General features: G+C 43.3%; 1 protein-coding gene across 1 annotated transcript in view; it reads left to right on the top strand.

The window, feature by feature from the left end:
- celsr2 (cadherin, EGF LAG seven-pass G-type receptor 2) overlaps window positions 1-25582 on the top strand; it is a gene marked incomplete at both ends in the record, with an annotated part of 169827 nt that overhangs the window by 130145 nt on the left and 14100 nt on the right. Inside the window, 15 exons of the mRNA XM_084315750.1 lie at window positions 269-379; window positions 2196-2352; window positions 7276-7417; window positions 7515-7635; window positions 10276-10459; window positions 11864-11965; window positions 12081-12175; window positions 12929-13138; window positions 15786-15969; window positions 16169-16487; window positions 17653-17820; window positions 20416-20539; window positions 20954-21154; window positions 21690-21864; window positions 23873-23985. Of these exons, the coding sequence (XP_084171876.1) occupies window positions 269-379; window positions 2196-2352; window positions 7276-7417; window positions 7515-7635; window positions 10276-10459; window positions 11864-11965; window positions 12081-12175; window positions 12929-13138; window positions 15786-15969; window positions 16169-16487; window positions 17653-17820; window positions 20416-20539; window positions 20954-21154; window positions 21690-21864; window positions 23873-23985 (2406 nt within the window). The remainder of the gene's footprint in view (window positions 1-268; window positions 380-2195; window positions 2353-7275; window positions 7418-7514; window positions 7636-10275; window positions 10460-11863; window positions 11966-12080; window positions 12176-12928; window positions 13139-15785; window positions 15970-16168; window positions 16488-17652; window positions 17821-20415; window positions 20540-20953; window positions 21155-21689; window positions 21865-23872; window positions 23986-25582) is intronic.

Below are 25582 nucleotides of genomic sequence, written 5' to 3'. Positions count from 1 at the left end.
CACTGCTTTTAGCCAAGCTCACTTGATTTACATGTACTTTGATCCATGTGTCTCACTATTAGATCTATATTGATCATGAAGATCTGTCCACGAGCATAATTGATGAATCCGGTTCCACCACAAGGAGGTTCCTTATCAAAGACTGAGGCCTAGTTTGTATCAATCTGGGGGATTGAGGAAATTGTTCGAACCACTGGTATAGAATAGCATGAAAATGTTGTTGTTTTGCAGTCAGCAGACCTGTATTGACTGTGTGGTTCCCTCTCAGGCCAGTATGGAGGTGGATGGGAAGCTGAAAGAAGCCAAGCTGAAGACTGTTAGCGTTGGAGGACTAATGAGAGATGGGAAATTACAACATGGCTTCCGTGGTTGTATACAGGTCAGTCCTCTGCCTCCCACAGCTGGAACCTAAACTCTGTAACAAATACTGTACTTATTAAACTTACTTATTAAACTAAGTAACTTTACTCCAGTATGAAGAATAGCATGGATTGTGCTGATAAATGACGCTCAACAACATAGGAAATATGGCTAGGGGTCCAGAATTCTGAACCTACCCTTGGTTATATTTTTCACTCCTGCTGGCTCTTTTATATGGTCTTTCACATAAGATACAGTAGGTGTGTTTGTTTTCATTGAACGGTGTGCGGTGATGTAGTGGGGGGGGGGTATAGTGGGGGCCCCCACTTTGTATTTTCAAAGGTTAAACTAAATGTAGGCACCCTACACTCTATAAACATAGTCAGACAATAGATGCGCTCCCCCACTTCCAGAACTGGCACTCAAAGACAGAGACTTGACTATCAGCTTCTTCCCCCAGGCCATCAGAACACTCAACACTGATCTCTCCACACACAAGCACACATGAACACACACACACACACACACACACACACTACACATCCTCACTTACACCCTCTCACGCACCCCTACATACATAATATACCAAAAAAAAGTATACATCTTTGCACATATTTTATATTCTAAATCCACTTATTACTTATGACTTCTTACGTTTAGTACTGTATTTTATTCGTATAACTTTATATTTTATTTATTTTATTTATTTTATTTATTTTATTTATTTTATTTATTTTATTTATTTTATTTATTTTATTTATTTCATTTATTTTATTTATTTTATTTATTTTATTTATTTTATTTATTTTATTTATTTTATTTATTTTATTTATTTTATTTATTTTAGTTGTTTTATTTATCCTTTATTTATCCAGGAATGTCCCATTGAGATACAAGATCTCTTCTTCCAGGGAGTCCTGACCAACACGGCACACAACAATTTTCAACATAAAACAGGGCATTAAACAAAAAACATATAATTCAAATATAAATACAGAAGGTAATTTGTGCAGTGGGAAGAAGCATAATCAGATCAGCAATAGCAACAGTTACATGTTTCGTGAAGGGCTAATCGTAGCATACCTTTAAAAGCATTCACAGTAGGAAGTTCCTGTAGACAAAGTTTTACTTGCAGCGTATTCCATAAAAAGGGAGCATAGTGGGAGAATGCAGCTTTACCAAGCTCTGACTGCATCAAAGGAACATTTAAAAGCATCCCATTTGCTGCTCGTCTGGTATTAAAAAAGCAAGTATAAAAGGACAGAAGTCTGGAGATATATAAGGGCAGCTTACCTAGCAATGACTTAAGGATAAAAATCAACATGTGTGATTGTCTTCTTTGGTACAGAGAGGACCATCCTAAGGACTGATACAGAGTGCAGTGGTGGGTGCGAGAGCCTGCACCCGTTACAAAACGTATGGCAGTATGGTACGCAGAATCCAGCTTTTTAAGCAGGGAGGAAGGAGCATGCATATAGATCACATCGCCATACTCTAATACACGCAGAAAGGAACTCTGCACAATTCTCCTCTTGGCTTCAGACGGGAAACATTTCTTTAGACGGAAGAAAAAGCCCAGTTTAGGTCTACGTTTTCTCAGTAGGTTCCCAATAACCAATATGAACATCATTCAAAGGCCATCTTGTCATCAATCCATATGCCCAGATATTTGTAGGATGTTACTTTGTCAAGGTTGTTTTTATCATGTCTATTATTGTTTTTTTGCACAATCCAGGCGGTCATGGCCACCTACATTTCACTGCATGTCTTGTGTACGTATGTGACAAATAAAACTCTTGAATCTTGACTCTGTGTTCTCCTGTGATGCTTACCAGGGTCTGCGTGTGGGGGAGGCTCTCACTCTGTCCCAGGCCAGGAAGGTCAACATTGAGCAGGGGTGCAACGTGCCTGACCCCTGTGGCTCCAGCCCCTGTCCGTTCAACAGCTACTGTAGCGATGACTGGGACAGTCACTCCTGTACCTGCCTCACTGGTCAGTCTTATCTATCATACTACTATAATATACACCTGTCTGCCTCACTGGTCAGTCTTATCTATCATCCTCATCACTACTATAATATACACCTGTCTTCCTTACTGGTCAGTCTTATCTATCATACTACTATAATATACACCTGTCTGCCTCACTGGTCAGTCTTATCTAGTATCATCCTCATCACTACTATAATATACACCTGTCTGCCTCACTGGTCAGTCTTATCTATCATACTACTATAATATACACCTGTCTGCCTCACTGGTCAGTCTTATCTATCATCCTCATCACTACTATAATATACACCTGTCTGCCTCACTGGTCAGTCTTATCTATCATCCTCATCACTACTATAATATACACCTGTCTGCCTCACTGGTCAGTCTTATCTATTGTCCTCAATTATTACTACTTCTATGATATACAATATAATATTACCACTACTATGATATTATATAGTATACTATTAGCACTACTATGATATACAGAATAATGTGTACTGATCAGTCTATTTTGATTTTAGTTATTAATAATAGTAATAATAATAAACTTTATTTGTATAGCACCTTTCATACAAGAAATGCAGCTCAAAGTGATTCACAACAGCAAAAAAAGTTAAAAAAAGAAAAAAACAGGCATAAAATGAGCAAAACAGACAAAGCCAAGGTAAGACATAGAACACCAGACCACAGTTCCCCATATTAGGATCCAACATCCCAACAGGCCTCCCTGTTTATGGCTTGATCGTCACACATAAAATAGACAATTTAAAATGATAAAAGAGTAGCAAAATAGTGCAATAGTGTAGTGCAATGAAACAGTTAACTGGTTAGTCAAATAGAATAGACAGAGTAAAATAATACAATAGTGCAGTTCTGAGAATAGACAACACAAAGGCGGTGGAGCCACACCATCAATACAGGCTATAAAGACAGCTGTCGCTGCCTGTACGTTACTGCAAGCTGGGGCGTGGTTTAAGGTACCCCACCATCTAATCCTGCTGTCCAGGGGTTCCCACCCGTTGTCTCGCTAGGACAACCCTAATAATATCAGATACAAATTATGCAATAGTGCAGTTCTGAATTACAAAACCTGACAGTTTAAAATCTGTAATAAAAAGTAATACAATAGTCAAATAGAATAAAATGGTTATTAATTATTATTAAAAGGCTATGGTGAAGAGGTAACTATTTAGAGATCTAGCCTCCTAATGTCCATAGGTAGGGTGTTTCATATATTTGGTGCATAATTTGCGAAGGCTGCGTCCCCAAAATGTATTTTGGCTGTGGTTGGGAACCTTCAATAGACCAGTAGTAGATGATCATAAATATTCTAGAAGAAGGCACATAGTTGACTAGAGAATTTGCAATGTAGCTTGGTCCTGTTCCATTTAGTGCTTTGTATTTAAGGAGGAGGACCTTGAAATCTATTCTAAATGTTACCGGAAGCCAGTGCAGAGTAGCTAATACTGGACTGATACTCTCTCCTCTTGGTTCTAGTTAGTAGCCTAGCTGCAGAGTTTTGAATGACTTGGAGTCGTTCTGTGTTTTTTTTCGGAGGCCGGTAAGGAGTGCATTGCAGTAGTCAAGTCGGCTTGAGATAAAGGCATGGATAATTCTTTCAGCGTCCTTTTGATTTATAAACGGTCGTACCTTAGCTATGTTTCCAAGATGGAAGAATGATGTTTTTGTCAACTTGTTGATGTGTGATTTAAAGCTTAGGTCTGAGTCTATTATAACACCAAGACTTGTAACTTTGGGTTTGATCCAAGAAGTAAGTTGCCCCATATTGCTCTAACATTTCTCTTTTTGTTATAGGGCCGACTAGTAGGATTTCAGTTTTGTCCTCATTTAATTTTAGGAAGTTGTTTGTCAATAATTTGTTTATTGCTAAGAGACAGGCGGAAATGGAGTTAATAGCTGTGGGATCATTTGGTTCGTCGGAGATGTACAATTATGTGTCATCTGTGTAACTAATGAAACATACATTGTGTTTTCTAATGATGTCTCCAAGTGGCAGCATGTATAGTGAGAATAATTATGGACCAAGACAGCTCCCCCCTGTGGAAGTAGGTGTTATGTTTCTCAGAAGAATGATCTCCAAGCCTCCAGACCAACTCACTTTTCTAAACGATTTATTAGGATATCATGGTCAATCGCATAGAACGCTGTGCTTAGTTCTAATAGGATGAGAATTTAGACTTTATTTGTATCCGAGTTTAGTCTGAGGTCACTAATTATTTTAGTAAGAGCAGTTTCAGTGCTGTGGTGCATTCTGAAGCCTGATTTAAATTCCTCCATCATGTTGTTTTCTTTGACAAAGGAGTTTATTTGTATTGAGACAATTTTTTCAAGTATCTTGCTGATGAATGGGAGGTTGGATATCGGCCTATAGTTGGTCAGTACATTACTGTCTAGTTTGGGTTTATTTAGTAAGGGTAGTAAGTGTCTGGAAAAATGCCTGTCAGAAGTATATTTATAATCTTTAGGACATGGCTTGAAATACTCTGGAATATTCGCTTAATAAATGCTGTGGTTATAGGGTCAATACAGGAAGTGGAGGAGTTACGTTCCATGGCCAGTTTTGTAAAGTTCAGTTGATGTAATGCAAGCAAATCTTCCTAAGGTAACTTTTTTGCAGAGTTTGCTGATGGTGTCCATGTTTCAGGACTAATGCTGACTCTAATTTAACACTTTGATTGCCTAAGGCTAAATTCATGATATACCATCCCTTGCCAGCTCTATTTGTCTATGGAGAAGTTCCCCTTCTTTGCAGGGCTATAACTTTTTAAATTCTATTGCTAAATTGCCATTATTAGGGCCCATTCAATGTCCTATATGTATTGTTCAGGGTGTATGAACGTTAAACTTTTTCATTCACATATTCATACTAAAATATGATCTAAAGTATAAGTATGTTTTCATCTCTTTCTGCAGCTTTCTCCAGAACGTGATTTATAGCCCCAAATGCATTATATTGATGATAAAATACAGTTTGATAGCAATCGGCGCGATATAAAAAAATCCAACTGGACGGACTTCTGGAAGTTACTACACGTCATCTGATGTTGACCGGATGGGCGAGGGGTTTATAGGGCTTATAGGGTTTATAATTCCGTGGGCAGCGTTATACCATTCATCTAATGTGGGTCAAATGTTCATCATAGCAGTTAGTGTCGAACACGGTAATATTACACGCTAAAACTCACCCCAGTCTCCGCGGGCCGTTGGGCGATCAGCGTGGGGTAGACAGTTTTCCATTATGGGATGTCGAAATACCCGGTCCATTTCCATGTTGTATAATACTATACGTCCAAATCATGTTGTTTATCGAGTTATTTGCAACCGATCGATGTCCAGTGTATCAAGATGGAGTCCCGGGACCTATAGCGAGTGCCCGGAAGTAATATGGGTGATCAGCACTTCATCCACATAACTTCCTGTTTGGCGCTTCTGCCGATCGGCCACCAGATGGCGCTCTTGAACCGCTAGAGGATTGAGAGGAGCTCAGAACTGTGTGTGAAGGCTGCGGATGGAAAATATGATTCCGATCACAGATTTTTGAAATATTGATATTAAAGACGAGTTACGGCGTCCTCGGCAACTTGAGCATGGCGGGGAAGGACGCCTAAACACGTTTTCGGCACTTAAAGTGTTAAGTAACAATGTTTTTGTTATTGAAGAATAATGCGAGTTCTTCACATTTTGATGCAGATGACTGTGGAAGGGTGAGGGCAGTGTTGAGTAGCTGGTCGATGGCGGAGAATAATATAATAATTTCCAGCATTCTCTGTGATAATCTCCTTTCTTTCCACTCGTATTTCTTTGTTATACAGGCAGTCATGGCTTCTTTATATATATCGCAGTGGACTGTGAGCTTGGTTGTCCTCCATTTTCATTCAGCAGCTCTACAGATTATCTTAGTCTGACGAACACTGCTATTATTTAACCAGGGGAGATTTTGTCACTTGACTTTTTTTTATAATTAATTTTTTAATGGAGTGACAGCATCCAGTGTATATGATAGGGTGTTGTTGAGATTTTCAACCATGCAGTTTAAAGAGCAGTCCAGGCTGTATGGTTAGTCTCATGATATTTGAGAACTTCTCTTCTGCCAAGTCATCTAGTACTCTTCACTTTACAATGGTTACCGTTTTTGTCTCCGTTAAGTTTAGGTTATCATCAAAAAATACACAGTGAAGATCAGATATAGGTAATTCGATTACTGATACTTTATCAATGTTCAACCTATCACTAAGTCTAGGGTGTTACCATGTTGGTGAGTGGGTTCATTTACATATTGTATTAGCTCAAAGCTGTCCAGTAGGTTGATAAGCTCAATAGCCTTGGGGTCGTTCTTCTTATTTATATGTATATTCAGATCTCCATGTATGATTAATCTTTCACATCTAATGATACCGACTGAGATTAGCTGTGAGAATTCCTTCAGAAATATTGTGTTTTACCACTACCAGCTATAGTTGTAGCTATAAGGTGTAGAATACAACCATCCATTATCATTGTGTGTGTCATTGTGTGTGGTTGCAGCTATTGCAGATTTGCGCTTGTTTTTCAGTGTTTGTATGTATTGTATAAAGAAGGTCTCAATGATGCTGGTCTGAATCTTTCACACAGAACATGAAGCCGCCAATATCCCAGCCTTTTCTTTCAGTGTGAAAAGGGGCTTTAGTAATCCAACATGTAGTCATCAGTTTTTCTTTTAAGATGGCCTCTAATCTGATAGCTGTGTCTTTACAATGACTATGATAGAGTAGCTACTATTTTGTAATGAGATTACTGTAAATCCTGTTAAATGTACGCCTTACTTTCCAACCTTGCTTCCCACAGTGTTCAAGCATTACCCCTAACCTTGAAAACACAGGCTACCTCCTCATTTCCCTTGTGTCTGTATCTTATATAGGTTACTATGGCAACAACTGTACTGATGCATGTTCATTAAACCCATGTGAACATGAGTCGTCGTGCACCAGGAAGCCAAGCTCTGCCCACGGCTACACCTGTGACTGTCCCAGCAACTACTTTGGCCAGTACTGCGAGAAAAAGTTGAGTGCCGCTCTCCAAAATTCACATGAACTATTTCCTATATCAAGGTGTATTGTATTGTTGGTCCTGTACTTAACATTATACTTGTCTCTTCAGGACTGACCTGCCGTGTCCCAGAGGTTGGTGGGGACACAAGACCTGTGGTCCCTGTGACTGTCAGACAGAGAAGGGTTATGATTCTGACTGTAACAAGACCAGCGGAGAGTGCCGTTGCAAGGTGAGCGGAGCAGAGCAGCCCTGCCTGAAGCCTAGTAAGCCTAATGTCTCCCTTGGCCAGGGAGCATGGAGATACCTAATCATAGAAAGCTAATGTTATGCTAGCAGGCATTACGGTCACTAGCATTCTATAAGGTATTGGTGTCTAAGGTGTTATTTGTCATATTAATGATTTTGGTTGGAAGTGACTACGTGATGGTAGGCTATATGGAGCCTTCATCTGCCTTGCCCTCAGAACCACACAGGGTGGCAATAAAGTACCACACAACTTGCTACTTGAATCCGCTGCTGACAGTGGGGGGGGGGGGGGGGGGGGGGGCTGGATAGCTACCTAAGCTTTGTGTTAAACCTACTGCTAGATCATTCACTGTTTGCAATGCTAGCAACCATAATGCCTGCAATTAGCTTTTTAGCTGATGATAACAAACTAGTTCCAGGTATTATTCTGAGTGTCATACGTGTTAACACTTTCCCATGTGGTAAGAAGGCCACCGCTTTAAAGTATACGGATACATGGCGGTGTTTGCGGGGCTCAAACTATATTAAATATCATAGCTATGGAAATAATAATATTGCTCATTTGACATCGAGTATCTATTGTTCAATTTGTGAAAAAGAAATAATTCTTTCATCCATACATTCCCATTTTATACCGTGGTGAATATGAGTGTGACGGCACGGCTCCGTCACTGACTCCGAGCAGCACGCATGCACACATACACACACCAAACATTCATCATTGGACTAAAATCAGATTGGAGACTGGATCAGATTGGACTGAGAACTGCAACCCCCCCCCCTCTCCCCCATCATTAATTTCATATTATCATATACACCTTCATATACATTATCATGCATACATACATTCATCTTATCATACATACATACATTCATCTTATCATACATACATACATTCATCTTATCATACATACATTCATCTTATCATACATACATACATTCATTTTATCATACATACATACATTCATCTTATCATACATACATTCACTCATTATCATATATACATTCATATGTATAATCAAACATGCATACATATTCATTAATCTTATCATACATGCATTCATACATATTACCATACATTCATATATACATTCATACATATATTTATTTATTGGGTTATGTTTATATATTTATTTATTGGGTTGTTGTGAGGGTATTGGTGTTGCGGGTTGTTTGGTATAATGTGTGTAGGAAACGGCAAATGAATTGATGTGTAGCACCTGTTTAGTCTTGTTAATTAATTATGTGTGGCACCTGTGGAGGGGGAGGAGTCCAGGTGTTCATGAGGGCTGCGTGGCCCAAGGAAGTGGGTTCTTGCCCTGCATCAGTTACACTGAAGGTGACTGAGGGAAGCGCCGTGAGTGTTTTGTTAGTCTGTTTGTCTCTGTGTCGGGCTTCACCAGATAAAAGGTTACAGTGTAGGTAATTGAGGGAAACGCCTCACAGTAAGTGTTGGAATGTCATCGTGAAGTTATTGTGGAACACACCTGACATTCGAGGTAGTATAGTATTTTTGTTATTTTGATTACGTCACTGTTTTTGAAATGTTACCTCTGCACCGTGGATGGCCGGCAATAAAGCAACACCAACATATTTTATTCCGACTACGCCATCATTTGTGTGAGTTTGGATGGGAGAGAAAAAGGACCACGTCACAATGAGTATAGTTTTAGAGTAATCCTGTCTAATCCCAGAAAACGACGCTATGCAGCGTTTAGTGCATTTCACTCAAAACCGTGCCGTTTCTCAATTTGAAATCAACGCTATATTATCAGTATTATGGGGGGGGGGGTCGTTTCTCTATGCTTTGATCGCCACCAACGGGATACATTACACACACACATTACACACATACAGTCGGATCGCTGTGAATGGATTCTTGGATCAACGTAAGATTGATACCATATAGCCCTTACCTTGACTAGGATGTACTCCAAAAAGAATATTCCAATTATCTGATCGCCATTCCAAGTATTGATGTTGATCGTGTTGCCAACATAATCCACCAAAGAACATGAACCGGGAGTGCTTGATTCTCCTCAAGCATTATAAACGCTTGTCCTGCTCGACAAGGAAAACCCGGACCGGACTTTTTAGATAGACGCACAGACCAAGCCAGAGAGTTTCCAAGGATGTGCAATACCGGCTGCAAGGCGGCAGGCGGCGGTGTTGGACGTTTGCAATCTCAGATCCATTCCCAATGATAACATCAGGCTCCCTCGATGGATTATGAATGGAAATAGCGAATAAAAGAAATAACGACCAAAACCCGACTATACTCTGGTCTGGCGCCGAACGTTCGGCGAGTTAACCCGACTATACTCTGGTCCGGCACTGAAAGTGTTGAATGCAAAACACATGGAAACATGAATAAATGCTCCTTATTTCTATATATTTTTTTATGTTTGACCGTCGGCAATGGTATAAGCAGGATAATGCCCTTCCAACTGTAGATTAACATATTTTAATGTACTCTGCGGAGGCAACTGTTCTCTGCCTCCATCTCGTCTATTAAAATATGTTAATGTAGAGCTCGCCTGGTGTTATCCCTTCCATAACGGATAGACAGGTGTGATGCTTGAAATTGTACCGTAATCCTGTCTTTTTCCTTGCACCCTGCCAGGATAACCATTACCGTCCTGAGGACAGCGACGCTTGCCTGCTGTGTGACTGCTACCCAATAGGCTCCTTCTCCAGGGCGTGTGACAGGCAGAGCGGCCAGTGCCAATGTAAACCGGGTGTGATTGGACACCAGTGTGACCGCTGTGACAACCCCTTTGCCGAGGTGTCCCCGAACGGTTGTGAAGGTCAGGATCATGCTGTGAAGTGTATATTATTATAGACTCATCTCAGGTAGCCATACGTTCTTGTTCTTGTCAGGAAGTGGGAAGTAGAAAAGGTGCTGCATCATCATTATTCATTAAGTCACATTTTATTCAGATGGAGCAGAGCAGAATAAAAAAATTTATGAACCAGAAATGCCTCTTCCAGGCTGTGTGAGAACTTAAAATTGCTATAGATAAAATATTGAATACATCCATAGAGCTTTTAGAAAGGTGTAGAATAAAAGTATTGCTCCCCCCCCCAAAGAAATGATTGATTTATGAATATATCATTTAAAGAATGTTTTCGTTTACATGTTGCGTGCATGTATCCGCTCCCTACTTCCCATTTCCCCACGTGGAATGCACCTGATTGGATAAACATGCTGCTAACTGAGACATGCTGACATGCTGCTCTAGTGGGACATCTAGTGGCTCAGTGTTATCTATAGCAGGGGTTCCCAAACTTTTCAGGCCGGGGCCCAGAAAATAAGGCGTCAGAGAGCCGCGGCCCAATGCACATCGTCAGGCTTTTTTTTTTTTTTTTTGCCAGGCGACCGATTTTTTAAGCCAAATATCACTTCAATCCTATTAAGTTAGTTCAAGTTAGTTATTCATTTATATGTGCTATTTATGAGAGGGCTAACTTGTTGCAAAATAATAATGATAATAATAATAGCCTCATTAAAATACTATTATTGCTTCGGTTGTTTTCAGCGTTTTATGTGCATAATCTGTTATTTAGTTTGAAATGTTCGTTGAAATAAGTAGATTTTTCGTTTTTGTTTAAGTTAATATAAAACCATATAGTCACATTTTAGAATACAATAGAATATAATTTTAGAATACAACTAGAAACACTGTCCTGGCCTGCTTCTAAGTTCAGTGGCCTAAAAAAAAAAAAAAAACATTTTTTTTTTCTTTTTTAAATCATCTCGCGGCCCTCCCGTGGCTGCTCGCGGCCCACCTTTGGGTCGCAACCCCGACTTTGGGAACCACTGATCTATAGCACCTTTTAAAGCGAAGAGCATTGTTCAAACTGCATTTTAATTTGGAGCCAGTCATATTGCTGCCAATGGTGCCCCTTCCACAGTCACTTCTAACACCGGTTTCTCCAGGTGAGAGCCAGAGGTGTGGCTACATGATAATTATCATAGTCAACAACACTATGTGATATGAAATCTGATTTGACGTTTACTTTTCATTATTAATTCAGACAACAACATTGTGTATCACGACTCATGATGTCAAAGAAATCCCACGATACAGATTGACGAGAAACCATACATATCATTATATTTTCTAGCCCTAATAGACGCAAGCTGGTCTTTCTTTTCCCCCTCCCACACACATATTCCATCTTTCCATTCCATCCCTCCTGTATTTCAGTCATCTATGACAGCTGTCCTCAGGCCATTGAGGCTGGGATCTGGTGGCCCCGGACTAAGTTTGGACTGCCTGCAGCAGTTCCCTGCCCCAGGGGATCTATCGGTAAGATAGGCTTCTCGCATTACAATACCATAATGAAACATTTGCCTCTAGCCCTTTTTTTCCCATTCCATTCCATCTCACATTACATGTCGTCACTCTCTCCTCTCTTCCTCAGGCACGGCTATCCGCCACTGTGATGAACACAAGGGATGGTTGCCGCCAAACCTCTTCAACTGTACTTCTGTCACCTTCACCAAGCTCAAGGCTCTGGTGGGTACATCTTCTCTGCAGCTGCTCTCTTACATTACAGAGCATGTCATCGGACACTAGTAGGAAGAATAAATTAAATGCCATACGAATTCACGATCCTGCATTCACTCACTCTCTTAAAGCTGTTTGTCACCAACGCCGGAGACGCTGGATTCGCCTGTTCGAATCCAGCTCCCAGCTCCGGCGTTGTCACCAGCTTGGCTGGCCGTTCACACTAATACAATTGGCAGGGTCCGGGTCATTGTAAACAGCGACTCCTACAGTTCGGTCAGGGCGCCTGCTCAGCGCGGATAGGATCTAAGGGGGGTAGTTGATTGGCTAGACGTGTGTCGGAGGAAGCACGTGATAGCCTCCACTCTCCCAGACCGACTGTGGGGGGTAAGTGCGCAGCGACCAGGAAGGGGATTGGGAATTGGCATAACGACTAACATTGGGATGGGAGAAAAATCGGAGGAAAAAGGAGGGGGAAAAAGATCACAAAAAAAAAAAAAAAAAAAAAGCTGCACTGCCATAACTACGATTTTCGATAATTTGAAATAAGGACGGTGTAAACCCAATTCTCCTCAAATTCTGTGCTTATTTCGCTTAATTGTAGGCGGTTGAGTCTTCATTCCAAATGATTGAAAGACCTTTGTAATTATTTTTCAACAAGCAGTTTGGACTCACAAAAGTGCTGGTAAACAATGTTTATGTTTTATTTTGACTGTAAAGCATCAACCGGTCAATAATAGTTGCTTGTTGTGTTTTCCACAGTCTGAGAAGCTGTCCAGGAATGTATCGTTCCTGGACTCTGGCCATGTCCAGCAGACAGCCGCCATGTTGGCCAATGCCACCCTGCACACGAGTCAGTTCTATGGCAGCGACGTGAAGGTGGCCTACCACCTCACCCAGAGCCTGCTGCAGCACGAGAGCAGCCAGCAGGGGTTCAACCTCACGGCCACGCAGGACGTGCACTTCACTGAGGTAAACAACACGCTCATCAGAAAACATAAAGAAAGTACTAATCAACCACAGGAAAAAAGGTACATAATGTACATTATAGTCATAAGTAATATATTTAAGTCTTGTATAAGTAATATAGTTACATTTTGTATTGGCAATAGTCCAAAACAAACACTGTGACCAGGAGTCGAACCAACTATGATTTGTGGTCGCGGGGGCGAGTGCTCTCGCCACTAGACTAAACCACCCACCCACCCTGATACAAACACAGCTAGAAATGGAAACGTTTAATGGTTAGGGTTAAGATATAAAGTTAGGGCTCAGTGGTTATGGTTAGTTTAAACTTTAGGGTAACCGTGTGGTTATGGTTAAGGTTTGGGTGAGGCTAAAGTGAGTCTTGGTAGTCTTGAGTTAAAGGCACTTGCCTCCCATGTGAGGACACTGGATTCGTTCCCCAGCAGCGGAGCTCAAACGTTTTCTGAAAATGTTAAAAGTTAAAAGAAAATTGCATATATATCTTGGTCTATATGATCACTTACTGTTTATGTGTCTTGTAAGCCCATATGGGCTGGGCAGTGGGCATACATCTGTATGTAAGACACAAACATTTAAATATCAATCATATAATATATGTACTCATTTGTTATACACTGTGGCAGATATCACCCCCCCCTCTCATGGATATGTGAAGGACGGGAGATATTACTGCCACGTAAGGAGTGGAAACAATTAGGTAGCTGATTAGTACTGATAGAACACACCTGTGCATCATTAGTTCACCCACATCTCACACGCACACACCCCAGACACACACACTACAAATACACTAGGTTAGTGAGAGGTGAGTTGAGTGGAGGTGAGGTTGGAGTTGTTGCATTGAGAGAGAGAGATTGTTATATTCTGAGTTTTGTGAGGTGAGAGGTAGTGAGAGGAGAGGTGAAGGCCAGTAGGTGTTCATTGTGTACTGGACCCTGGACTGGCTGAGAAACCCCCTTGTGTACTGACCCTGGATCGGACCACTACTTAGTATTGAACAATCCCTTTTTTTTGTACGAGAGCCTGTTTTGTGTTTTGACCATCGGACTGTATTACGACCATTGTATTTGCCCATCGAACTATATTCTGCCTGAAATCAATAAATATTTCATGAATGAATATGAATTTGTTTGTTTTTGAACTGTGACGAGTCTGAACACCACCAGGCTCGTCACAGTACACATTGTACCTTTTTGTAAATATGTTAACCCTTTATTCGCCAATGACGTGTTACCACGTCATTCTCCGCCATGCATAATCTGCCAATGACGCCGTAAGGCGTCTTTGAGATCAATATTTCAAAAATCTGTGATGGCAATCATATTTCACCCACGGAGACTTGAGATCTCCTGTTGATCTCCTCTCAACTCTCCAACGGTTCAAGAGCGCCATCTGGGCGATCGGCGGATCGCCCAAACAGGAAGTGACGCACCGGAAGTGGTGCTCATCCATATTCGGTCCGGGCACTCGCTATCGTTAGCGGGACTCCAGCTCGACACACTGGACAGCGATCCGTTGCCAATAACTCGATAAACAACATGATTTGGACGTATATATTATTATACAACCTGGAAATGGATCGCATATATCAACATCCCATAATCGAGAACTTTCTGCTCCACGCTGACCACCCAACGGTCAGAGGAAGCTGCGGTAAGTTTCAGCGTGTTTGAATATTATGATCCATATAAACTGCTGTGATCTATGTATCGCCCATACTACATAAATGATTTAACGTCGGCCACGGACTTATAAACCCCCCCCTCCCCCCTCCGGTCACCAGCAGATGATGAGGCATGACGCTTAGGACCTTGTACAATTGAATTTTTTTATCTGACATCAATCGGTATCAAACTACATTTGATCTAATATATGTATTTGTGGCTATAAATCACGTTCTGCAGAATGCTGCAGAAAACGATAAAAACATATTTATACTTTAGACCGTATTTTAGTATGAATATGTGAATGAAAAAGTAGAACGTTGCTACATCCTAAACGATAGATACTTGACGTTGAATGGGCCATAGTAATGTCAATTTAGCAATACAATTTAAAAAGTTATAGCCCTGCAAAGAAGGGGAACATCTCCATAGACTTACAGTACTGGCAGACAGTGGATTAAGATCAGAATAATCCCTGGCAGATAAAGGGTTAATATATTAATTGTGGCTATAACATAACATATAATATGTACCTTTTTCCTGTACCTTTTTGTAAATATGTTAATATATTAATTGTGGCTATAACATAACATATAATATGTACCTTTTTCCTGTGGTCGATTAGTACTTTATTTACATATTTTAAGCAAGAACGGGCTGGAGGTAAACAACAGCAGACATCTTTTATTTCAATCTGAAAAGACTACATTGACACAGACTCCTCCCAACCACTGCATGAAAACATAATGAAACAATAGACTCCCTCACCTGCAACGAACACCGTCATTAAATATAACCCACTCTGGCTCAGTCAGACATCGGAACGTCACAGTGACACAGTGTGATCACAGCATTATTCACAGGAGCGCGTGGGAGGGAGAGGATGGTAAAAACACAAAATGTCATCTCACTCCCCCCCCTGTTGTCCCTCGTCCCGTCACACTGACCCCCCTGCGGTGTGTTGACAGAACCTGGTGCGCGTGGGCAGTGCCATCCTGTCCCCAGAGACGCGGCCTCACTGGGAGCTGATCCAGTACACGGAGGGGGGCACGGCGGCCCTGCTGCGCCAGTACGAGGACTATGCCAACGCGCTGGCGCAGAACATGAGGAAGACCTACCTCAGCCCCTTCACCATTGTTACCCCACATATAGGTGAGCAGCATTGTCCTGACGTCCTCCAAAGCTACCCAGCATGCAACATGATCACCCCGTGATTCTCTCAGCGTATGACAGTGGATACGTATATTGGTCTTTTGGCAGACAGGTCCTGCCATTTTCATGTTCATTCGAATTTTTCTTTCTATGTAGCTGTGCATTGCTGTCTGACTGTGCCTATATGTCTCCCCACTAGTTATCTCAGTGGATCGTCTGAAGAAAATGAACTTCGCTGGAGCCAAGCTCCCTCGCTACCAGTCCGTGAGAGGCCCTCGTCCTGACGACCTGGAGACGGCCGTCACCCTCCCCGACACGGTCTTTGAACCGGCGGTGGAGACCAAGGGCCACCGGCACCTGGACGTCTTCCCAGAACCCCCCCAGAGTAACCACTCCGCCTCCCGGAAGAGACGCCACCCAGATGACAGCCAGCAGGACGCCGTGGCCAGTGTGATCATCTTCCACAGCCTGGCCTCATTATTACCCGAGAACTACGACCCTGACAAGAGAAGCCTCCGGTAGGAGAAAATAAATGTAGGGAAGTCTTAGCCTTGTCTTGTAGAGAGAGACATGCAAAGAGGAGGAAGGGGAGAGAGGGAATAAAGTCTGACTGACAAGAGAACCTTATGTATCTGCTTTCCTGCTTTTCACATTGGATATTTAATTTGATGTCATATTAAATCCAGGGCTCACTTTGGTCGGAATTATATAAGTTATATATTTTAATCAACCTCTGAGTCTTTTCTCCCCACATGAAATTACATGCAAATGCGTGTCCCATCAGTAATAATTGGGGGGGTTGCTGATTGATTGTCACTTTTCAGATGTAGTGGGTCACAAGGTCAGTTTGTGGAGTCTTTGTAGCCCATCCATGGCATTTGCTGTGAAATGTGCGTTTCCACGTCCCCCTCCCCCAGTCGTCACATGATATTGACGGTGCCCGTGGTGGTGGGCTCAGCAGAATCTCAATTAACGATGCGCTGATACCAGTTCAGAGTCAGAAACGTTCAGTATCGGCCGATAACAAGTACTGATCCAATCCATCATTTTTAGAAGTAGACCATCAGTTTGGGGTCATTCGACAGAAATGATTGAGATATATAATAATCTTTCCCCCATTACAGAGATCTAACACGATTCTATGTGTCAGAAATGCAGCAAATGAGTTAGGACTAGGGATGCTCGATATTGACTTTTTTACCGATACCGATATTCCGATATTGTCCAACTCTTAATTTCCGATACCGATATCAACCGATATCAACCGATACCGATATATGCAGGGTTTCCCCGTCCAAAAAACTGAATAATTTCAGGTAACTAATAATTTCACTGGATATATATATAACAAATATTGTTATTGTTTTTTATTTTTTTTAAACCGATACCGATATTTTCCGATATCACATTTTACTGCCGATATCGGCCGATAATATCGGTCGGCCGATAATATCGGACATCCCTAGTTAGGACTGGTATCAGATACCAGTTTGGTTATGGGTCTGTCCCTGGTCTTTGGGTTGGTGTGGCAGCCAGTCGAGACCTCTCGCAGAACTCCACAATTTCCACGCGGTCCCTTCCTGCTGTGCCTACCGCGGACCGGAACACCACATTGAAGTATCATCATGTAATCTTAAGGGATGGACAATGACCTTCTACGTTGTGTCATGTGAATTCCATCAGGGTGCCCAAGCGTCCGGTCATCAACACCCCAGTGGTCAGCATTACTGTGCATGACAACGACGAGCTGCTGCAGCACACGCTGGACAAACCAATCACCGTGCAGTTCCGCCTGGTCGCCACCGAGGAGCGCTCTAAACCCATCTGTGTGTTCTGGAACCACTCCATACTGTGAGTGCACACACATACACACATACATACATACATACATACATACATACATACATACCTACCTACCTACCTACCTACCTACCTACCTACCTACCTACCCACCCACCCACCCACCCACCCACCCACCCACCCTATCTGACTCGGTCAAATGACTTGTGCTTAACAGTTTGAGTGCCAGCCATTAACATTGGAAACCCTGTTGAATGCCAGCACCCACTTCAATGATAGCGTTGTGAACGCATAATCTCTCTTAAATTATGGCTATGTGTCTAATCTGCCTGTCGTTTATCAATGACTTGTTTGCAGTCAACATTGTCGAAACTGATCGTTTTTTTATCGGTTCATTTTCGTTTTATAGCATTTTGAAAAGCCCTCGTTTTCAAGGAAAATATATAGATTCCGTGATAAACTGCATTTACTGGAATATTCTAGCATACACAAACGTTTTCGGCCTATTTATGAATCGTTTTCAAAAACGCTCGATTATCGATAGTATATGTGTACTTATGCACGCTATAGAGGCGGGCTGAAAAATATATTCTCTCATTTCCTCATCAGCGATCACCGCACACACACACACACACACACGCATAGGGCAAAAGCTTATATCTCTGTGAAAACAGGTCTGATTATCCTAAGACTGGTCAAATAAATTCCTTACCTGAGATCAGATGTTATCCAAAAAGATGATTCCAATTCCTGATCGCCATTCCAAATATCGATCACGCTTATTGATTACAGTGTTGGTACTGTAAATACATAATCCACGCTGTTCTGATGGCCGGCGATCACTTGGTATCTTCAGTTGGCTTGACGGAAAAGTAAAATGAGCAAACTGACCACTCCCCCTGCATCAGTCTAAGTAATGGGGTGCAGTTACACAGGGAGAGACGATAGGGGGCGGTATCTTCCCAATTGAGCTCAGAGAGACTCTGCAGCACTAACCCGAGGCTCGATTGATGAAATATGAATTCAAATCGCCAATAAAGAAAATACGGCAAGCACTCAAAGGTCGGCATGAACTAACGACAAAAAGCGTCCGTGGCATCCAATGTGTTAAAGGGGAACTATCTTATAAATTGCCTTTTCCAGTGTTTAGCATTGTTTTCTAGCAATGTGGGGTTGTACCAACACTGTCTATGTCTCAAATTCAAATGTTTGCGCATTCCTCCAGTTCAGATGAGACAAGGTCCTCCCCCAGTGAACTAAGCCATTCTGAATTTAGCGTACCTGTGACGTGTAAGGATTCTGATCTGCATACCTCAGCTCCTTCTGTGGTTGTAGCCACCGCCCACAATCAACAATTCGCTCAACAACGGAGCGAGTGGAAATAATGCAAAAGCGGTTTCCCTGTCACAGACACTTCCTCAAAAAGAGAGAGAGAGAGGGAGAGACAGACAAATGGAGAGAGGGAGAGAGAGGCTCTCATACGGTGCACTCGTCTCGGAGCATTTACACACACTCACGATTGCGTGTGTGTGTGGGGAAACACACACGCACACTCTCGGAGGATCTCCTCTCTCCCTCTCTGTCTCTCTCCCTCTATCTGTCTCTCCCTCTCTATCTCTCTCTCTCCCTCGCTCGTTGTCTCTCTCGCTCTCTCTCTATCAGCACCCGCGTCACGTCAACCTGTTGCAAAATATCAAAGGGCACGCTCCCACGCGTATTCCGATCCGTGCAATAATATTCACGGGGGTATATATTGTAATTTGAAACAAGTTACCAATGCAATGCATTGTCCCGTGGGATTATGCCCCCTGCGGCGAAATTAATTAGTCTCCCTCTCTATCTCTCTTATCTCTCTCTCTGTCTGCCAGTGCAGACTGTGGGTGACTGTCACTCAAAGCGCATTGGGAGTATGGGCGGAGACCAGCCAAAAACAGCTTGGAATCTGGAAATGCAGAAAATGCTGCTCTAGAGTACTTGATTAGAAATACAAAACAATGCATTTTTTTTTTTTTTTTTTTTTTTTTTTTATAAACCTTACAGATGTGTTCCATAGACTGTAAAATTGCCCAAATAGTGAAAGAAATAGTAAGATAGTTCCCCTTTTAAGGTTCCTCAAGCTTGTTCTGATCTTGGAAGGTCTGCCTTTTCTGTTGATGCTCCTGACTCAGGGAACATCCTTCAATGCACTTTAAAGATCAATACCCTTCCAACCTGCATAGTGCAAAGCCCTGATCACTAACCACTGTGTATCAATCTGTTTTAGCTGATTTTCTTTGTTTTTAGCTTTGTTTTTATCCTGTTGTGTTACTACTTTTAATTCTGTCTAATTTATTTTACTCTGTTTACTCGTCTTCATTGGAGATCAGGACAACCTCAATGTTTAGGAGTTTTAAATAAAGGTTTAATGATGATAGTTAATGATACATTCACAGGCATGTGCACACACTCATACACACACACACACACACACACACACACACGCTCACACACACACACACACACACACACACACACACACACACACACACACACACACACACACACACACACACACACACACACACACACACAGAGAACATATTCAGCCTTTAAACAGGAATTAAATTGAAGTGTCTTCATATTGTTCTCTCTCCATGCTGTTGTCAGAGCGGGGAAGGGAGGCTGGTCAGCCAAGGGCTGTGAGGTGGTTTTCAGAAACAACACCCACATCAGCTGCCAGTGTTACCACATGACCAGCTTTGCTGTCCTGATGGACATCTCCAGGAGAGAGGTTGGTGTAAAGCTGTGCTGGATACAGTCGTGGATGTGCTTCAGACTACATAGGGCAGTGTATTGATTATTATAGTTTATCAGTGTTATCGTATCGTATTCGTTTTTTATACTATAAATTGCAATATACAATTTTATTAATTTGTTGTCTCAAACCCTGCCCTCTTTCTTGATCTTCCAATCACAACTGTTGCTTTCCTTTGACAAACTTTACAATTGACCTATCCCGAGCTCTGCCCTCTCTTAGCTTGACCGAGGAAAGTAACACCTGTGATAGGAGGGTCAAGAAAAGAGGGTGGAGCTCCCTATTGTCCAGCCCTACTTCATCAGGAACAGATTCAGCTCCTACAGTATATTAGATGTATGTAAGTATTATGGACTCGGATGTGTTAAACTGCAACTCCAACCTTTTCAGAATGGAGAGATCCTGCCTGTCAGGCTGGTGACCTGGAGCACGGTGGGCGTGACGCTGGGCTTCCTCTTCATCACCACCCTCTTCCTCTTCTGCCTGAGGGCCATGCAGTGTAACAAGACCAGTATCGTCAACAACGGGGCCACCGCACTCTTCATCTCCGAGCTCATCTTCATCCTGGGCATCAACCAGGCAGACAACCCGGTAAGGCTTTGTTCACACAGCAGGCAAATTATTATTATTTTCACATTCTTTTTAGGCTGACTATCTACTTTGTAAACTAAGGCCCTCGTCGCACGAGGCCCGGAAGAGCTGGACCATTTCACTGTTTTCACCGTTGGGAAGAATATTTCTTCTTCAGCTGAGTTCTGTGATTTAGCTACTAAAGAAGCAATGCTTTTTTAATGAAAAGGTTCCATAGTGCAGAATTAGTGCAGACAGGACAGTATAGTTATGAACATAATGCTAATAAGCAGGATATTTTTAGCAGGTATCAAGTTTAAACACAATTTATCTCTGTGTAGCATTCCACCTCAGTACAGGGCTGTCTTATCTCTCACTTGCAATCTCTCTCTCATCTATATTTGGAACAGGAAGTGTCTGACAGAGCTGACTGATCAAAAGGAAGGATGTGATCATCTTCTTAGCTCAGGATAATTTGAGCCCTGTCATATATTATTTACTACAATGTCTTTAACAACACTTTAATGAACCCCCTCTCCCCCCTCTCTGCCTGTAGTTCTTATGCACAGTCATCGCCATCCTGCTGCACTTCTTCTACCTGTGCACCTTCTCCTGGTTGTTTCTGGAGGGGCTGCACGTCTACCGCATGCTCAGCGAAGCTCGAGACATCAACTATGGACCCATGAGATTCTACTACCTGATTGGCTGGGGAGTACCAGCCTTCATCACAGGTCTGTGTGTGTTGAGGGTGTGTCATTAAAGACCATTGAGTGGAAGTAGGAGGAAGCTGTTCCTCACTGCACAGTATGCCAGGGTTAGGTTTATATATATAAACAAACGTTTTAGGTGAAAATTATGACTTCCGGCGTTGCAGTCATTCCTTGTTCCAGCTGCCTACATAGTGTTTTTTTTCTTTTTTTTTCTTTTTAATATATATATATTTTTTAATATACTCTTAAGGGGGAACTATCTTATAAATGGCCTTTTTGAGTGTTTAGCATTGTTTCCTAGCTATGTGAACTTATATTAATATGATCTATGTCTCTAATTCTCATATTGGCGCTTTCTTCCAATTCTCCTCTCACAATATTCACCCTCACTGAACTGAGTCATCTGAAAATGTGCTGATTTGTGATGTCAGAGAGACTCAGCTGCATGATAATGTGGCTGTGTGGCATCAGGCTCATGATGAGCTGCACACAGTGGTTGGAGCCCAGGCTCAAGACGGCTTAAGATCTTGAGGTAGAAAAATGCTGTTTTTGAGGACTTGGTTAAAAAAAAAAATTACAGAGGTGTTCTCTAGACTCACAGGAATTGTGTAAAAGTGCCCAAATAGTGAAAGAAATAGTAAAATAGTTCCCCTTTAAGGCATTTCTGCTTTATTAAACAGGACAGTGGGTGACAGTAAATCAGGGGGAGAAAGGAGGGGGGGGGGTGACATGTAACAAAGGTCACAAACCACATTCACAAGTGGGATGTTGTCATTACATGGCATGCGCCTTAGTGTGGTGAGTCACCAGGACGCCCATAATCCAATGTGCTTTCCCCTCAACCCCACTCTGTTTTCCAGTTAGATTAATAACAACCACAGAAAACCTTCCCAGGTAGCTAACTACACGTCTATAGTCATGTCCAGTAGCCATTATGCCTCTAACTACACGTCTATAGTCATGTCCAGTAGCCATTATGCCTCTAACTACACGTCTATAGTCATGTCCAGTAGTCATTATGCCTCTAACTACACATCTCATCATATGCAGCCAAGGGCTGATACTTAGATTAGATTAAAATGTATTGTCATTATACAGCGCAAGTACAGTGGGGCGGCTTTGGCTCAGGGGTAGAGCGGGTCGTCCAATGATCGAAGGGTTGGTGGTTCGAATCCCGCTCAAGCCCATGTCCATCCCATCGCCGTTGTGTCCTTGGGCAAGACACTTAACCTACTTGCCTCGTATGAATGTGTATGCATGTGAATGAATGTTGGTGGTGGTCGGAGGGGCCGTAGGCGATGATTATTCGCCACGCTTCCGTGAGTCTGCCTCAGGGCAGCTCTGGCTGCAATTGTAGCTTACCACCACCGGTATGACTGTGTATGAACGAATAATGGACTCTGTGAAGCGCTCTGGGTGTCATGAAGAGCGCTATATAAATCCAAGCCATTATTATTATTATTACTACAGTACAACGAAAATAAGTTTGACATCCAACCAGAGTGCAAATGTAACAGTAAAGTGCAATCGTATGATACAATGTACAGGTGATTAAACTGGGTATAAAATATACAAATGAGTACTACTGAGTAATAGTGCTAATCAGATGTATGTATATCATTGTAGTATTAATGTACAGTGATACAGGTATAACGCCAAGACGGCTAGTTCCATATTGCAGGTCTATTAGACAACCTGTCTCAAGGTTAAGCACTTCTCTCTGATCTTGTGATGTCAGGAGTATTTGGAATATGCACGCATGCACACACACACGCACACACACACACGCACACATGCACACGCACGCACACACTCTCTCACACACACACACACGCACACACTCAAAGGCTATTGAAAGATTAGTAGACGTTGCCTGATATAAGGTCTGGTATTATAGACAGTTTAAGTGGAATTGCTTTGCTAGGGAGCAGCTTGTTTCCTGTTGCAGTGTTAATATCAATAACTGACAAGAAATCAGATGTAGTCCATTTAGAATGTTGGTATTGAAAGTGTCTGTCTCCGGCTCCAGGCCTGGCGGTGGGACTGGACCCAGAGGGATACGGGAACCCAGACTTCTGCTGGCTGTCCGTGTACGACACTCTCATCTGGAGCTTTGCTGGACCCATCGCCATGGTCGTGTCGGTGAGTCTCTTCAGCTCCCCTCAGTCCTCTGTCCCCTCAGTCCTCTGTCACCTCAGTCCTCTGTCCCCTCAGTCCTCTGTCCTGTCTGTCCCCTCAGTCCTCTGTCCCCTCAGTCCTCTGTCCTGTCTGTCCCCTCAGTCCTCTGTCCCCTCAGTCCTCTGTCCTGTCTGTCCCCTCAGTCCTCTGTCCTGTCTGTCCCCTCAGTCCTCTGTCCCCTCAGTCCTCTGTCCTGTCTGTCCCCTCAGTCCCCTGTCCCCTCAGTCCTCTGTCCTGTCTGTCCCCTCAGTCCTCTGTCCCCTCAGTCCTCTGTCCTGTCTGTCCCCTCAGTCCCCTGTCCCCTCAGTCCTCTGTCACCTCAGTCCTCTGTCACCTCAGTCCTCTGTCCTGTCTGTCCCCTCAGTCCTCTGTCCCCTCAGTCCTCTGTCCTGTCTGTCCCCTCAGTCCTCTGTCCCCTCAGTCCTCTGTCCTGTCTGTCCCCTCAGTCCTCTGTCCTGTCTGTCCCCTCAGTCCTCTGTCCTGTCTGTCCCCTCAGTCCTCTGTCCCCTCAGTCCTCTGTCACCTCAGTCCTCTGCCCCCTCAGTCCTCTGTCCTGTCTGTCCCCTCAGTCCTCTGTCCCCTCAGTCCTCTGTCCTGTCTGTCCCCTCAGTCCTCTGTCCTGTCTGTCCCCTCAGTCCTCTGTCCCCTCAGTCCTCTGTCCTGTCTGTCCCCTCAGTCCTCTGTCCTGTCTGTCCTCTCAGTCCTGTCTGTCCTCTCAGTCCTGTCTGTCCCCTCAGTCCTCTGTCCCCTCAGTCCTCTGTCCTGTCTGTCCTCTCAGTCCTGTCTGTCCCCTCAGTCCTCTGTCCCCTCAGTCCTCTGTCCTGTCTGTCCTCTCAGTCCTGTCTGTCCCCTCAGTCCTCTGTCCCCTCAGTCCTCTGTCCTGTCTGTCCCCTCAGTCCTCTGTCCTGTCTGTCCCCTCAGTCCCCTGTCCTGTCTGTCCCCTCAGTCCTCTGTCCCCTCAGTCCTCTGTCCCCTCAGTCCTCTGTCTCCTCAGTCCTCTGCCCCCTCAGTCCTCTGCCCCCTCAGTCCTCTGCCCCCTCAGTCCTCTGCCCGCTCAGTCCTCTGTCTCCTCAGTCCTCAGTCCTCTGCCCCCTCAGTCCTCTGCCCCCTCAGTCCTCTGCCCGCTCAGTCCTCTGTCTCCTCAGTCCTCAGTCCTCTGCCCCCTCAGTCCTCTGCCCCCTCAGTCCTCAGTCCTCTGCCCCCTCAGTCCTCTGCCCCCTCAGTCCTCTGTCCTCTGCCCCCTCTGTCCTCTGCCCCCTCAGTCCTCTGCCCGCTCAGTCCTCTGTCTCCTCAGTCCTCAGTCCTCTGCCCCCTCAGTCCTCTGTCTCCTCAGTCCTCTGTCCTCTGCCCCCTCAGTCCTCTGTCTCCTCAGTCCTCAGTCCTCTGTCTCCTCAGTCCTCTGTCCCTTCAGTCATCTGCCCCCTCGATCCTCTGTCTCCTCGGTCCGCTCAGCTCCCCTCTCTCCCCTCAGTCCCCCTTTCTTTTGTAACCAATGTCAAATCCGTTCTAACACTGATTTTCCGTTATAGGGGATTTTATGACTGTAGCAATAGAGATGTAA

This window comes from Notolepis coatsorum (genome assembly GCF_963971535.1).
Source record: "Notolepis coatsorum genome assembly, chromosome: 6".
Taxonomy (NCBI): Eukaryota; Metazoa; Chordata; class Actinopteri; order Aulopiformes; family Paralepididae; genus Notolepis; species Notolepis coatsorum.
The sequence above is the reverse complement of the archived record's forward strand: the minus strand, read 5'-3'. Positions and strand labels throughout refer to the sequence as shown.